This window comes from Gymnogyps californianus, chromosome 15, assembly GCF_018139145.2.
Source record: "Gymnogyps californianus isolate 813 chromosome 15, ASM1813914v2, whole genome shotgun sequence".
In the NCBI taxonomy this organism is placed as follows: Eukaryota; Metazoa; Chordata; class Aves; order Accipitriformes; family Cathartidae; genus Gymnogyps; species Gymnogyps californianus.
The window spans coordinates 3,743,005-3,759,231 of record NC_059485.1 but is presented as its reverse complement, the minus strand read 5'-3'; the positions used below and the strand labels follow the sequence as shown (position 1 = coordinate 3,759,231).

The 16,227-nt window shown below is 52.4% G+C and overlaps 1 protein-coding gene across 4 annotated transcripts in view; it reads left to right on the top strand.

Moving 5' to 3' along the window:
- MPRIP (myosin phosphatase Rho interacting protein) overlaps positions 1–16,227 on the top strand; it is an 82,761-nt gene that overhangs the window by 64,597 nt on the left and 1,937 nt on the right. The window contains exons 16-23 of one of the 4 annotated variants that reach the window (XM_050906335.1): positions 2,191–6,060; positions 8,971–9,118; positions 9,725–9,842; positions 10,577–10,736; positions 10,858–10,977; positions 11,487–11,573; positions 12,252–12,414; positions 12,866–12,951. In XM_050906335.1, the coding sequence (XP_050762292.1) occupies positions 2,191–6,060; positions 8,971–9,118; positions 9,725–9,842; positions 10,577–10,736; positions 10,858–10,977; positions 11,487–11,573; positions 12,252–12,414; positions 12,866–12,951 (4,752 nt within the window). Of the gene's footprint in view, positions 1–2,190; positions 6,061–8,970; positions 9,119–9,724; positions 9,843–10,576; positions 10,737–10,857; positions 10,978–11,486; positions 11,574–12,251; positions 12,415–12,865; positions 12,952–14,170; positions 14,237–16,227 lie in introns of all 4 variants that reach the window. The other 3 variants (XM_050906338.1, XM_050906337.1, XM_050906336.1) reach the window with 3 other exon arrangements.

The following is a 16,227-nucleotide window of genomic DNA, read 5'->3' as shown; positions in this document are numbered from 1 at the left end:
GAAGTGGCTGTGTGTGGCTGCACGCTGTGCTCCCGTGGCAGCAAACCCGGTGTCAACACTGAACCTTGCGTCCTTATTTCTCACGGGAGAAATTTCCCCTGAAGAAGTTGCACAGGCAGTGGAGCCAGCCCAGGTAGAGGGGCATCTTGCCTTCCTTCCCGGTGATATCCTTGGAGGATTTATTAATGCATTTATTTCTGGAGTCCCTGAGCTGACAGTGCTTGCTTGGAGGAGTTGCATTTTCACTGGGCAGTGTTGGAAGAGTAACTTAACTCCCACTTCCCTGGGGCAAAGGCATCCGACCTCCCTTTGTCTGGAGCCTGGAAAAAGCAGGGAATGGGGCTAAAAGCTGGATGCTGAATCCACCGTCAGATTGGCCATGTTGAAGTTGGCCGTAACGCCTCGATACGAGGAGGGGGGGCAAGAGGAGAAGTCTGCAGAAGGGCTGAGCAAATCATCGCTGCAGTGAGAAGTGACCCAAACTTTGACCTAGAAGTTGGAGAGGGTTTTTGGAAGGGTTGGAAGCTTTTGCTTGCTCCAGTCTAATTGTTCTGGGGATTTCCCTTATGTTTCCCCGAGAGCAGAGGGATTAAAGTCCTGAGGCAGAAGGGAGTAACCCCACCAAACCCTGCTGGGGTGGCGGGAGTGGAATTGCTGGGGGGGGGTGGTTCTGCAGCCCCAGACTGTGGGCAAACATCACAGCATTTTTTTGGACGAACCCTCTGAATTTCATGTGCCCCCCACCTCCATCATGCCTAATTTCAGAGAGGTTCCTACGTTCTCTGTGGGGAGGGACGATGGAGGAGCCTGACTAGTGCTAGCCCATCCCTCCTGAGCTGCCCCGGGGGGGCACCAGCCCCTCCTTGGCAGCATGACCAGCCCTGTACAGACCCCCAAGCACTGCCCCGACATAAAAGACGCTGCATGTTTCGTTAAGGCAGCCACTGAGATACCCACCCCGATGCATGTGCTGTGCACCGAAGCCTCTCCGGCCTCGTGTAACCCCTCTGTCGCTCTGAGCTTCCTCGGGATGGGGCACCCCAACTTCGAACCCTACTGGGAGAAATGGCGGAGGCTCCTGCTCCTTGCAAAGGGACCGGAGACGTTCCCCAGCTCCAGTCACGGCGGGCGGGAGGGGTCACGTACTAACCTGTCCCGGGCGGATGTTCTTGCATGTTTTTGGTGTAAAGCATGAAATTTAACTTAACGTAACTGAGTGTCACATCTGTGGGCTTTCCTTATCAGCAACCAGAGTACAGCAAGGCAGGCCAAATTCCTAGGCTTAACGCTGTGCTTCTCTCGCCTCTTCCTGTCTCTGTATTTTTTTTAAAGATACATAATTTCTGTCACCTTTTGCATGACTCTCTCTGTGAGTTTTCTCTTTGCATGCTCCATTGCTTTGGTTTGAATCTCACACAGGTTGGTTTCTTTTATTTTACATTCTCATCACACCTTTTCCCTCCCTTCACTTGTCGGGCTTTTTATTTTGTCCTGTGTTGGTTTTTTTTGCAGGTAGAGAAATTACATCCTCCCTAGTCTTAAACTTTAGCATAACAACATCTCTTTAATGCGATGACCAGCCACTAAGTCCTGTTTGGCAGTCACAGAAATGACATCGCCACGCCGGCTGTCCTGTCTCCCTGCGTTTGGGTGGGATATGATGTCATTTGCTGTCACCTCACTTTCTGTTGTTGCTTTTGGTCGGTAGGACTGTGTTACCTGAACTGTGCACTTTTTGTTTCACAACAAAACAAACAGGCTAAAAAAGCAGTTCCTTTCTTCTCGACCTGTTCCCATCCCCTCCTCCTTCTCACCCTTCCCGTTTTTCTCTCGTCTGTCCGTCTGTTTTACTGCTGGTGTTTCTTTTTCATTGTCTTTTGGTTCTATTTGATTTTGTTGGTTTTTTTTCCTTTTAGCCTGTTACTGTACAGCTGTTTTGATGTTGTGGTCCGTGTTTTCTGTTACTGGAAAGCAGTTGTCGCTCATTCCAAAAGAAAAAAAAAAAAAAGAAAAGTTGGTTAAAACAAACAAAAAAAATTGTGCCAAGAACAAATCATCCCAATTGGAGCATGTGGGTAGCAGCCAAATCGCTGCGAGGAGCTTTTCCATGGCCTGCTTGGCCAGAGGTGTGACACTCAGAAGGGAGAGCCAAGAGTGTTACTAATCTAGTATTTAATCGATTTTTTTAAGACCGAGGTGGCCGCCTCGCCATCAGGTGCCTGGCAGAGGCTCCACAAAGTCAACCAAGACCTCCAAAGCGAGCTGGAAGCCCAATGCCAGCGTCAAGAGCTGATCAATCAGCAGATTCAGTCGCTGAAGCGCAGCTACGCCGAGGCCAAGGACGTGATCCGGCACCACGAAGCCGAGATTCAGAGCCTGCAGGCGAGGCTCAGTAACGCGGCGGCCGAGCTCTCCATCAAGGAGCAGACCCTGGCCAAGCTCAAGAGCGACCTGAGGAGCGAGAAAGAGAAAGCCAAAGAGCAGCTGGAGGAGTGGCAGCACGGCGAGGCCGCGCTCAGCTCCCAGCTGAAGGCCAGCGAGCAGAAGCTGAAGAGCGCGGAGGCTCTGCTCCTGGAGAAGACCCAGGAGCTGCGGGACCTGGAGATGCAGCAGGCTTTGCAGAGGGACCATCAGAAGGAGGTGCAGCGGCTCCAAGACAGGATCGCGGACCTGAGCAGGCAGCTGAACGCTAGCGAGCAAGCGCGGATCCTCATGGAGGAGAAGCTGCAGAAGAATTACGAGGCTTTGCTGGAGAGCTGCGAGAGAGAAAAGCAGGTTTTAATACGGAGTCTGAAGGAGGTGGAGGATAAGGCCAACGAGTACGAGAACCAGCTGCAAAACAGCGAGCAGCAAATGGAGATTCTGCAGAAGGAGAAGCTGAGCGCAAAGTTCGAAGGCAGCGAGCTTGTCCACCAGCTGGAGGAGCAGCTGGTGATGAAGGAGGCCAGCATCCAGAAACTCGCAGAGCACATCAAGGAGCTCGAAAGAGAGAGAGATCAGATCAAATGTCGGTTCCACGAGCTCATGAATCAGGTTGCCGAGTCGGATAATGAAGTTGCAAAGCTGCAAGCAAAGTTGAAAATGGAAGAGACCAACTACCACAATCTGGAGCAATCGTTCGAGGAGGTGTCGGATCAGTTCCAGGGTGTGCAGAAGGTGCTGAAAGAAAAAGAAGAAGAGCTGAGACACGTTAAGGAAATGCACTTGAGAATTGTGGAGAAGAAAGATCAAGATCTCAGTGAGGCTTTGGTTAAAATGGTTGCTTTAGATAGCAGTTTAGAGGAGACTAAAGTAAAGCTAAAGGCCAAGGAGGAGGCTTTAAAGAAATTAGCTAGTGTAGGCACAGGTCCATGTGCTGAGGAGGTGGAAGACCTTGGCCCCAATCTCGAGGCTGACGAAAGTCATCCATCCCAACTGGGGCAGCCTCTGCAAACTCAGGATGTCCTCCCAGCTCTGACTTATGCACTGAAGGAGGAGGAGGAGGATGAGGTTCTTGAGACCAGCCAGAGGCAAGCGGAGGAATTCGGCTCCCCGTCCAAAGCTGTAGAGCTCCAGGACCAAGAGTTGGTTCAGAAAGCCTTAGCAAAGCCTGATGTAGGAATCTTGGGGGCCAAGAGGCAAAGAATCCGTTTCTCAAGCATCCAGTGCCAAAAATACATCCATCCAGATGGATCGGAGAAAAACTGGACAAGCAGTACCTCTTCAGACACGAGCCAAGACAGATCGCTGTCTGAAGAAAGCATGTCATCAGAGCCAGCTCTTGGTTACCCATCGTCAGGGACAAGCGACTCTGAGACCTATCTCTCAATCATCCATTCCCTGGAAACCAAACTTTATATTACAGAGGAAAAACTCAAAGATGTAACGATGAAGCTTGAAAGCCAGCACGGCCATAATCAGGAGACGCTCATCGCCCTCCACCATCAGTGGGCCAGCACAGAGTCTCAGCTGCGGGAACAACTTCAGACCAGCTTATCCCAAGTCAGTGCTCTGATCTCACAGCTGGAGAGCGAGAGGCAGGAAAAGTTCAAGCTCATAGAAAATCACGTTAGCGAGCTGGGAGGTTTCCAAATGAAAAATGATCAAGCGCTGACTTGCTTAGAGAAGTGCAGGGAGCAACTAAGATCTTTGCCCAAATCAGACAAGGAAAAAGAGGGTGATTTGTTCCTTGTTACTCTGTCCAGCATGGAAGCGACCTTATCAAATGCAATCCAAGCCTTGAGAGGGACGCCAGTCCCATCGGAGTATCAGCAGAGTGAAGGCCTTATCGCAGAAAGCCTCGCTCCAGAAGGAGGTTTTTTGGGAGAAGAGGAGCATGTCTCCAAGGAGGAGCGAGTGGAAATGTTTGACACTGGACAGCTGAGATGGCTTTCTGAGAGAGTGGCATTTGAGGCCTCTCTCATCAACCAAATAGCGGAGTCTTTGAAAAATGCAAGCTCTGAGATATCTCAGCTTCTGAGAGAGATCCAGGGAACGGCTGAGGTAGTTTTGTTGGAGCCGGCAAACGTTTCTCATACAGCCATCGATTTGGCCAGCGCCCTATCTAAGAAGCTGCTGCTGGAAGGGGAGTTCTGGAGCCAGGTGGAGGAGCTGAGAATGCATTTGAGCACCAGAGAAGGAGAAGCTGAGGGCAAAACAGAAACAACAGGTTTGGGCTTTTCTCCATGTTTTCTCAGTGCTGTAGCAGATGCTACGTTGATCAAGGCAGAACTTGGGTTTGTCGCCCAGAAAATGAGAGAATCTTTTCATCAGAGATTAAAAACAATCGAAGAAGACCTCCATAATACCAAAACAGCTCTCCAGCAGCATAAATGCATGTTGGAGGAGATCATCAAAGCGTACAGGACTCCTGATTTTGACAGAGTTATGCACCAGATTTCTGAAGCACTTGAAATTCAAAAAGATGCTTCAGAAAGAACCCAAATCTCCTGGGATGGGAGCCATCTCCAAATGGTGCCGTGTCAGGAATTAGCCAAGGTGGAGGAGACTGGCAGCCTGCCAGACCGTAGTAGTGAAGCTCTTGTTTCCATTCAGGAAGATCTTGCCCAACAACTAAAGGACAAATCAAATGTTCTGAAGGAGATAGCTGTTGCCTTACTCTCTCTGCCTCCTGAGGAGGCAATGAGAGACTGTCAGAAGCTCCTGAAGATATCTCAGAGTCTTTCATATCATTCGTGCATGGGAGACCTTGAACGGTATTCCTCTTTGTTAGTCCACGATGCAATTGTTCAGGCTCAGGTTTGTTATGCCGCTTGCAAAGTCCGACTGGAGTACGAGAGAGAGATGAAGTCCTACAAGGAGTCCTTACAGAGCATGGATGCGCTCTGCCAAGAGCGTGTGAAGACGGTCTCTCTCCTTCGGGATGAGTATGAAGACTTGCTTAGAAAGCAGCAGGGTGAGTATGGCGAGGTGATTGCCATGCTTGAAAGGGAGAATGCCGATCTCAAAGCAAAGGTGTCCCAGCTTGACAGTCAGCGAAGGCTCTTGGAGGAAGAAGAGCATAAACACAGCAAGAGCTTGAGCGAGTTGCAGGGACGGTATGAGGAGGAGATTCGAAACGTGATAGAGCAACTAAACAGGACGGAGGATGCTCTGAAGGCTGAGAGGACTGAGGGCCTCAACCAGGTGGATGCCATTGTCCGTGACAAGCAGAACATGGAGCGGTATCACCTGGAGCAGATGCAAATGCTGGAGGACAAGTTCCAGGCCAAGATCAAGGAGCTGCAGGTCATCCACGGCGAAGAGCTGCAGGCGCTGCAGGAGCACTACAGCCAGAACCTGCAGCGCCTGCAGGAGACCCTTGACGAGTACCAGAGGCAGCACCCGGAGGCGTCCCCCGCAGCGGGCCCGGGCGGTGGGGACGCCTGGGTGGCCGGCGAGGTGGGTGGCACCGGGCAGGGCCCCGATGGTGACCTGGACTCCATGCACGGCCTGAGGGAACGCATCCAGGAGCTGGAGGCCCAGATGAACGTCATGAGGGATGAGCTGGAGAACAAGCATCTGGAGGGGAACGCTTCCACCTTGAGGGAAAAATACCAGAAAGACTTTGAAAACTTAAAGGTCTTGATAACGTTTAACGCTTTCTGCTGCTGAGTGTGCGGGAGGGTGCGTTCGGTCCTGGGGTTCGCTTGCCAAACCGAGGGGCATCCCTGAAAGAGTCAGCATGCCAAAGCAAGCCCCGAAGTGTTAGAAAGGCCTCTGTAAAGCATGGCGTTTTCCTTTTCTCCATGCTGGGGTATTCTAAATGCATTGCTGAGGGTTTGGTCTCAGTGGGAAGGTTGATTATTGGAGGCGGTCTCTGCGTGTAGAGGGAGGGAGAGTTTCAAGGTAACTTGATAACATCACTCTCTCCTTCAATATGAGGACCGTAGTGTTTCTCCTCGTACCTGAGGCATACATTTTGTTCGTGACTTCCCTTTAAACACATTCCTCAACTCTGTCTTTCCCAGTCTGATCAAATCTCCAGTCTGTCTCTGCTGCCCTCAAAAATGCAGGATGAAATGGAAACTGAATGCTCTCAAAGTCTATGTTCCTGAGGAAAGTAGCTGCAAATGGATGCCAAATTCTGTACCAAAGCAAAGCTCCTCTGCACGAGGCTGTGAGGAGAACCAGCCTGGTGGTGTACACCAGTGATTCTTTACACAACAAACAGTGCACAGTTCTGGGAAACCCAGGCTAGGTGCAGAAAAACCCACTGGCAATGAAATGCCATCGTTCACATTGCTCCACCAGTCAGACTGGCTGTAAAACTGGACTGAGATGGTACAGCGTCTAAAAAAAACTCTTGGGTTTGGTGTTTTGCTTTTGATCGGAGAGCATTTCCAGTTAGGAAGTGGGTTTAGGGCAGTAGAGGACTCTGGGCAGCACCAAGGGAGGCTTCCAGGTTGAATGGGCAGCCGAAAGGGCAGCGATGCAGGCTGCGCGCAGAGGCCATGCCGGCAAGGCTTCCATGGAGCAGTCGTTCTTCAGGGTCAGCAAAAATGGGGGAGAGCTTGCTTCCAGCCACGAGATCCTCGGCGCACGTTTGGGTTGGGGGTAAAGCGTGGCTCAGCTCCAGCCAAAATCTGGTTTTAGCCTGGGGAGAGCAGTCGTTCTGCTGCATCCCATCAGGGGTGAATCGGGTGTTCAGTGGAGGGAGAACTGCTGGGGAGATCGGAGTGAAGTGGTGGTGTTCACTGCATGCTATCTCCTCCATCTTAACCCTTAGGAAGGAAAAGTCCTTCTTGAACCCCCGGCTCAGGTCAGCGGGACACACAGGTAACGCCTTGTCCTGCGAGCCAGGCACCAAACGGAGTGGCTTGTACCGGGGGATGTTCTTGCTTTGGAAGAAGCAAAAAGGACAGAACCAAAATAGAGGCTGAAAAATAACAGTAAGCGATGAACCTGACCTCCTGCCTGTGTTTTCAACTTCGCTCTGCCAAAACTTGCAGTTTGCCTGGTGGGAAGGCAAGCAGCATCTTCTGGGCAGAGGGGTCCAGGACGAGAACAGGGCGAACTGGCCTGTCTGTGCACCTTTGTAGGAAGCAGAGGGACAGACAGCAAAGTAGAAACTTCCTTCGGTTAGAAAGCTAACCAGGCAGTTGCAAACCTGTCCAATTTACGAGTTTAAATGTGCTCGATTCTTCTTTTCTGAACCTGATGGAGAACGTAACATCAGTAACACGAGATACTGGTTTGTACATGTTCAAATGTCCTGGATTTATAGCAATGCATTTACAATACATTAAATACTGAATCTACAGCCAGACCTATGGAGGAGCATTCACCATTTTCCTCCAACGTTAGAGGTGTAATGAAGAATCCTGCAAGGCTGCTTTGTGCCGCTCCGTAGTCAGCCAAGTCCAGACAGGTTCTGGCACTAAATTATGAGTTTCAAGAAAAACAAGGCTCAGAAAGTGAAGAATGCCTCAGGATTAAAACTTAAAGGGGAGGAAAAAAAGCACCAGAGCTGAAAATTGGGAATGAGGATGACATAGGTTACAGAGCATTAGACAACAAAGTGATGCTGAGGAGCGTAGGTCAGTGGTGTTAGACTGTCGTGAGCACTTTTGTCACTGGGGGAGTGAATTTGTCCCCCTTAAATTTCCCATGGAGTCCCAGTGGTCCCTAGGTGACAGTTCTTGCTTCCCCTGGAAAACATGAGTGAATCAAGAAGAAATCCATTGAAATCAGGAGATAAAGCCAGCCTGTAACATTAAGAGAGAGAAAAGCCCGGTGCAGTGCTTGGCATCAGGGTTGCCCCCAGATGTTTGATGGGGCTCGTGCACTGCATCCCCGGTGCGTGCCCCTTCCCGGCTCGTGGCTTTGATGTCCTGCCTCTGTCCTGCAGCCATGTGTCTGTCCAGGATCCTGATGTCCTTGGTGGGGCAGCCGGGCTGGCGGCTGAACTGCAAACAGGCTTTTGCATTTGTCCTGCTGCAAAGGCAGGAGCGGGGTCTGCGCCTGGGGCAGGACCGGGCTGGAATTCAGGATCTCATGGCTAGTGACTCCTGAATCCCCAGAGCGCTGCTCCCATGTCCTGGCCTAAGTTCACTCCTAGTAATTCAATTAGCAAATAATTGCCTGTGCAGCATTTGAAGCGATACTCAGTTGGGAATTAAGGTCCTGTTGCGGTCACGAGTCATTTGTTTTCCACCCCAGAGGTGGCTGCATAAAATCAGGCATTGCAAAAGAGAGAAGAAGGGGCACAGGAAGCTTTTTTGGGTTGTTTTTAACATATATTTGCATTCCCCAATCGGGTCTGACCCCAGACCTACCCTGTCCTTCCCCTTCACCGGAGCTGTCAGGGTTCGAGTCGACAGGACAAGCTCTGACCTCACAAGGTCCATCCTCGGCCGACTCCTCCATGGTTGAGGAGGGCGAAGATCCCCATGATGAAATTTGGGCGCCGACCCACCTGGCAGGCTCACCGCCACTGTGACGCCGGCCCCGCGCTCCCGGGCCAACCCCTTCCCCTCATCCCTTTTGCAGGCAACATGTGAAAGGGGCTTTGCAGCCATGGAGGAGACACACCAGAAGAAGATCGAGGACCTGCAGCGGCAGCACCAGCGGGAGCTGGAGAAGCTGCGGGAGGAGAAAGACCGCCTGCTGGCAGAAGAAACGGCTGCCACCATTTCAGGTATGGGGACGTGCCAGAGGGTCCCCCGCGGTGGGGCAGCTCCGTGTTGATGGGGACATGGGGATGGTGTTTGCTCCAGTATAGAGGAGCAGAGTGTGGGATGGGATGAGGGCTGGGTGGGGATCACAGGGAGATGGGAAAGGGCTGGTGGGAGAGACGTTTTGGATGGAGGTCCATCTCCTGGTCCTTCTCCAGGCTTGGTACTCCTATCCTTGGCTGTAACGGGGTCTGAGCCCTTTTCCGTTCAATCTCAGAAAGGCGTTAGTCATTCCCATGGTTAATTTATTGCTGTTGCCACACTGAATTGATTCTTCAGTGCCCCAGGGAGTTCTAAAGCGCTGGAGCCCAGGGTCTCTGCATTAGGAGTCCCACAATTCAGGAGATAACATGGGAACTGGACAATTGTTTGGGCTTTATTAAAAAGTGAGCTTTGCAGAAGCCCCTTTGCCACTTTGCAGCCAGGGGCACAGACTGAAGGGGCTGCAAAGCAGTGGGGAGCTCGCTGGGATGACTCGGTTCTTGTTCCTTTAAAAAAAAAAACGAACAAAAAAACCCCGCCCTTTGGCGGAGCGGTGCTGGGTGCTAACGCTGTGCCGTGCCTTGCAGCTATCGAAGCCATGAAGAATGCACACCGGGAGGAGCTGGAGCGAGAGCTGGAGAAGTCCCAGCGCTCCCAGATCAGCAGCGTCAATGCCGACATTGAGGCCCTCCGAAGGCAATACCTGTAAGACCGCTGTTGTCCTCCGTCTGTTGCTGTGTCTCGCAGGGAGATCGTGCGTGTGGGAGACCTCTTTCTCCGCTTTGATTTTGGCAATGAGTTAGGGGCAGACATGTTGTCGCAGGGACCTCTTCCCTTGGTCCCGACCTGGCTGCGCCCATCAGAGGCTCCTGGTTGCCCGTAATCTTTCAGGCTCCAGGTCAATGTCCCCACCCAAATTCAGCTGCTTTATGGTCACCAAAAATAGGAGATGTGCAGACACGGTGCTGCTTTTCATGCAGCTGCGGCGGGAGGGTTGCTCAACCAAATCTAACCAGGCGAGGAGAAAGCATTTAGCTTTTCATGGGAAGGCTGTCTTCACGTGGGAGCCGAGCAAAACAGGCAAGCAGCTTTATGAACCTTGATGCATCTACGTAAGAAGTGTAGGTGTGCAAATGCACCCAGTCCCAAGTGCCCAGAGCAAACTTGATAGATCTCAGCTCAGTTTTTGGAAACCTGAGGAAGTCCTGCCATTTAACCTCCTAGAGAAAGACCTCCCGTCCCCTTTGATGCCCAAGCACCGCTGTGCCAGGAGAGGGAAGGACTGGCTTGCTCTGGGCTTGAGGTTTTTCCCAAAGGGAGTATGCAAGTCCTCCTTCTCAGTGCTTAGATCCCTGTTGGGTTGTCCTGGGGCGCTGGAGGAAGAGTGGGCACGGGTGGGTGTGTGCAGGGAGGGCACTACCCGGCGTGTGTTTCGCCAGGGAGGAGCTGCAGTCGGTGCAGCGGGAGTTGGAGGTGCTTTCGGAGCAGTATTCGCAGAAGTGTTTGGAGAACGCCCACCTGGCGCAGGCGCTGGAGGCTGAGAGGCAGGCCCTCCGCCAGTGCCAGCGGGAGAACCAGGAGCTCAACGCCCACAACCAGGTGAGTGTCCCCACCGTGCCTGGGGCAGCCAGCGTGGGCAGGGGGCTGACAGGCCAACGGCGGGCTCTGCACCGAGCCGTGGCCGTGCTTCCCCTTCCCACAATGGCTTTCCTCTTCCCAGGAGCTGAATAACCGCCTGGCTGCGGAGATCACGCGATTGCGGACCCTGCTGACCGGGGAGGGCGGGGGAGAGGCTGCTGGATCGCCTCTCACGCAGGGGAAGGACGCCTACGAGCTGGAGGTGAGCTCTGCCGCTGCCGTGCCGAAGGGGCAGCGTTGGCGGGCACAAGTGCCTGTGGACCCCCAGGAGCATGCCACAGCCATCCATCCCTCCACGCATCGGGTGCGCGTGGCTGGTCAGCACTGTGCATTGTGGGGTGCAGTGGGAGCTTTTGGAGGCCTGATCTTCCCTTCTCACCATGTCGAGCCAGACACCCGCTCTTTCTTCTCCAGCCCCTGCTTGTCCCCTGGGATCCAGTCCGCACAAGGCAGTGGAGACAGAAAGCGAGGGGTGTGCAAGGAGCACATCAGCGGTGCAAGCTTGGGCAAGTTCCCAAGAGACCCAGGAGTAATTTTCGTGTGTGAACCAGAAGATGGGTGAACCAGCAGCTTTGCAGTGCTGGTGTGGAGCCGGTGCGGGGCTGAGCCTCTCCAGCCCTGGCTCGGTTGTCACTGGGCACAGTGGGCGAGCATCTCGGGATCGTGCTGCGTCTGCTCAGGTGCGAACACGCGCTGCTTTTGTTCCCACAGGTCCTGCTGCGGGTCAAAGAATCAGAAATCCAGTACCTGAAGCAGGAGATCAGCTCCCTCAAAGACGAGCTGCAGACAGCACTGAGGGTAATGCCAGGGACGTTTCTGCAAATCCTCTTATGGGCTGTGCTCTGCTCCTGTGTGTGTGTGCTTAGATTTCAGCTCACTTATACCCAGATGTGAAACAATATTTAATTTTTCCCCTAAGTGGAACTGAATACCCATTTTGGTGTCATCAGCAAAGCACTCCATGACTGTATCAGCTTAGGACTTACCCCTACAAGGGAGACTGTGTGGGAAAACATCCCCTTCAGTGTTTTTTCCCATTTCCTGTCACATCAGATCAGATTTAAATGGCAAAAATAATCAGTGTTAGAGATCTGCCCAGCCTCCCAGCATCAGATCTGGTTCACTCTGGACGGCCTCTTTGCCAAGGCCATTTCTGGGAATTCTGCTTGAATTCCGTGTCTTTGCTAAAATTAAAACCCACAAACAAGTAATCCTGTAACGAAGGGGCTGCATGCACAGGCAGCGCTGCATGCTCGCCGCTGGGCTCACAGCTTTCTGCCTATCTCAAGTCCCGTACCGCTGTTAGATGTGGCTTCGAGAGTGTGTGTGAAATGCGTGCATTGCCCCTGCCAAGCATTTCTCCCTGCTGCTGGCTCTTCTGTCGGCATTTGCCAAGCTCCTCTTCAGTGCATTCACAAACCCCTCGGCTCCAGCTGTCTGTCTGACTCCGTTGGGTTGTTCTTGTTCCTTTGCCAGGATAAGAAATACGCCAGTGACAAGTACAAAGACATCTACACGGAGCTGAGCATCGTGAAGGCCAAGGCAGACTGTGATATCAGCAGGTTGAAAGAGCAGCTGAAAGCAGCCACAGAAGCTCAGGGAGAGAAATCCCCTGTGAACACCACTGTATCGGGATATGGTCAGTCCTTCTCCAGCAGCTCTGAGCAATTGTGGGTTTCCCGAGCTAACACGTGCATCCTGGCGTACAAGCCCTTGTGCAGTAACGGGGTCCGAGTGTGGGACTTGGCATGGTGCTTTTTTGCTGTTTCATTCTGCTTCCCACCTCCGCTCCGTGCAGACAGTCTCGCCAGAGCTGCCCTCCCGTGGCAGTTCCTCCTTCCAGCCCACGGACGGGAAGCTGATGGGTTTTGAAAGCCTTCTGGCATTTTACATTGGGAAAACCTCGTGGTGCACGCGGTGCAGGGGAGCGGAGACCCCCCGAGAGTCCCCTCTGCCCTTATTGCAGCGCTCCTTGAGTTGGGCTCATCGGGGCACTTGCCTGGGCTGGGAGGGCAGAAGAGCCCCAGCCCTGCTCCTTGCAGGAAGGCAGTGGGCACCACGCTGACGCCGTTTCTTTTGCTTCTTCCCAGATATTATGAAATCAAAAAGCAACCCTGATTTCTTGAAGAAAGACAGATCCAGTGTTAGCCGGCAACTAAGGAATATCAGGTCAAAGGTGAGCTCAGATCTCCTGCCCCGTCTGATGGGAATGCCCAGCGTTACGCTCCACTGGGGGTCCCAGGGGGGAAGAAACTGGTAGGGAAAGAAAACTGAGAATTTCCCAGTCGCTAGTGCTAGCCTCGTTGGCACTGGGAAGAAAAAGGAGCTTTCGACTGTGAAACGGCTGGCTGTGCAGCCAGGCAGGGCCCGCTCCCCCTGCGATGCCCGGCAGGGCACACACACTCCTGACCCTGCTGAGATCGAGGCGTGAGGCTGCTCCCCGCTTGAAAAAAAGGATGAAGTTCACCCTGTTCTTTGGTCTTTCACAGGAGGACTCTCCCAGTATTTGCTCCCCGTTTTCAGTTGAAATTTAGGCGGTGTCAATAGGTGGAAATGTGCACATCATTCTAAGTTTTAGTGTTCATCACTGCAAGATTTTTGGTCTTTATATGGAACAACGATGCCTTGGTCCTGGGCATGTTTAACACACGCTTTGCTTGTGTGTTAACATGGTGCAGATGGCCCTGTGTTTCTCTGGTCGTTCTGTACTTGCTGTTGGTCCCAAAGCCCGGTGATGCTGTGCCAAGCTTGCCTGCTTGGCCTGCTGACAGCCAGAGTTACATCATGTTACACGCTGGCTGTTGCTGTGGGACCACAGGGATAAAAAGGGCAAATAAAGCCGCTCAGAAGTCATCGTTAAACATAGGTTAGTTGGAAGGAAGATCAGCATGGGCAAAACTTGCTTTGCCTCTCACCACTGGATACCTGGTGTCTCATGCTGATGTTTGAAGTGGTTGAGATCTTGGGCAGAGCAAGAAGACGGGCAGGCAAAAGGCTTCTAGCTCGATGCCCGTGCTGGGGAAACAGTCACCACCCGAGCTCTGCGAGCGGCAGGTCATCAGCTCGGGGTGTCTGCGCTGCACCGAGTAAATACAGAGAGAATCTCTGCGCATTTCAGGGGCAGCCCAGACCTGCTGAGCCAGGTCTGAAGTTGGGTTTCCCTTCACCACTTCGACTCCGACCACTTCTCGTGTGGTCCCCGGTGTGTGTTGCTTGGTGGGGGAAGGAGGAGAGGAGAGCAAGCATGGGCTCTGCCTGGGCACGCTGCCTGCTCGCATCGCTGCCGGGGCGGGGGGGCTGGGGCTGCGCGAACGCCAATGCATTTAGGATTTATGAGCTTCTTGTTCTGTTTTGTTTTTGTTTTTTTTTCTTTATTTTGCTTTTTCCTTCAACAGTCCGTTATTGAGCAGGTCTCATGGGATAACTGAAATGAACCCGAGTCCAGGTTCCCTGCCACGTAGGTAAACAAACCGGCACCCAGCAAGCGACGCAGCTGCCCACTGGAGCGGCCCACTTTTGCATGCACTGCTCACACCTCCATGACAAACGAGAGCCCTTCTTCTCTTAATGACTGACTGGTTTATTTATGGCTAATTATTTTACTGGGGGAGCGGGGAGGGGAGGGGGGAAGTCAGTGTACCCAAGATCCGTATGAAATGCAGTCTCTCTGGCTCTTCCCTGGGGAATATGGCTTTCTCGTCTTCCTGCTCCTCCCACCCTCGCCAACACAGCTAACCGTCATGGAGAGGATTTGGACACGGTGGGGCACGTTTTCCTCTTTGCTGTGTTGGGAGCGCGGGACACTGAGTGTGCATGCTTGAATGACTCTGCATGCCTCAGACTAAACTTCAGCAACATCCAGGTCTTGTAGGAAAAATAGCCGTTTTGCTGTTAGCCAGGTGGAGGAGTGGGGCAGCGATGCCTATAAATGCATTTCCCACAAAGGCCTGTAGCATATAAAATGGTGGCTCCCATCTCAGCTGCAGAGGGGATGTCCTGGGCTGCCCTAAATTTCCTTTACCCATAACTGGTGCTTCTTTAGGTTGATCCATGCCTGAGCAAAAGAGTCTTCCTTGCCCAGTAACCTCCTCCTCCTGCTCTCCAGAATTCCTCCAGCTCCCCAGTGTCCACCCCGCTGCTCTCCATCCCTTGGCACTACGTCTCCATCCCACACGCCGGCCTCGGGCTTCTGAGCTCATCCAGCAAAAGGAGGGAGCTGATGAGAAATGAGGCTGATCCTAATGACCCAGACATCTCAATTAACTGGAGCAATAGTTAATTTACTGGCCCGTGGTAAAGACTGAGGTTAGAGCACCTGCAGAGAGAGGATAGAGAAAAGAGAGGAGCTCCCCAGCGTGGTGGCAGAGGGGTGGCTGGAGAGCCCCAGGAAGTCTGATGGAGGATCCCTTTATCACAGATTTCATCCTACATTAGTCTCCCTTCATCAGGCTCCCCTCATCAGCAACTCAAATGGGTTGTGAGACTGCCTAAGGGGTGAATTTGCTGGAATTTGTACCATCAGGCAGAGTAGTCTAATGTTTTTTGTTGTCTCCTTCCATCTAATGAGAAATCGGATGTACAAACTGGAATGCATGCGTTGCTGCCCATTTAAAGAGGCCCAAAGTAAACTTCCTTTAGGAAGTGTGTGCTCAGAGACTCACATCCCAAGAGACTCTGCTGCCCGTTGAAAAGAAAGCATACAGCATTTGTAAATTCAGACCACTCCATTTTGGTGCTTTCATTTCCGTGCTGCTTCGCAAAGCCGTTGTGTATTTGTGGGCCTGTGGGAGGAGAAACATTTAAAGAAATACAGTAACCATGGGAATCTGCACAGCCTCGGGCCAAGTTTATCATGGAGTCCTGCCTTGATAAACACCTGTTAAACAAAACCCAGCCCAAAAGTCTAACCTGCTGCTATGATTGTACAGTCCTCTGGCACCACGGTCAGAGAAGTAAAAGCAAAAGCAGAGATGGCTTCCCGTTAATAGAAGGGGCTTTGCGTTCAGGTCTGTGCCTTTTGAAGCTGCCATGTCTTGGTCTGTAAAGCAAATAATGTTCCAGCTGCAAGAGTGATCTCCTTGCAAGTTGCAAGGAATCGGCTTGCAGGCAGCGGTTACCTGCGGGGTGCAGGCAGGCGGCTGGCTGCCTGTCCCAGAGCAGATGCAGCCCAGCAATGAAAGCCTTCATAGCGTGTAAGAGCAGAGCCATTGCTCTGGGGGCCTGGCTGTTGGTTAGGGAGATGTCTGTGCCTCCTCAAAAGCAGCAAGCAGGGACAACTCGCTGTCTGGTGCTCTGCTCCCCTGAAGCTCTTATGCCACAGCTTTGGGGCTGCAGGAAGGAGGGAAGGCTGGCTTTAGGCTTGTACGTCTCCTCGGGCTAGTTTCAGGTTAAAGCTGTCGTACAGGGGGCAAGCAATTTGCTTCTGGGTTTCTGGCCCTCACATTGCTGTTCT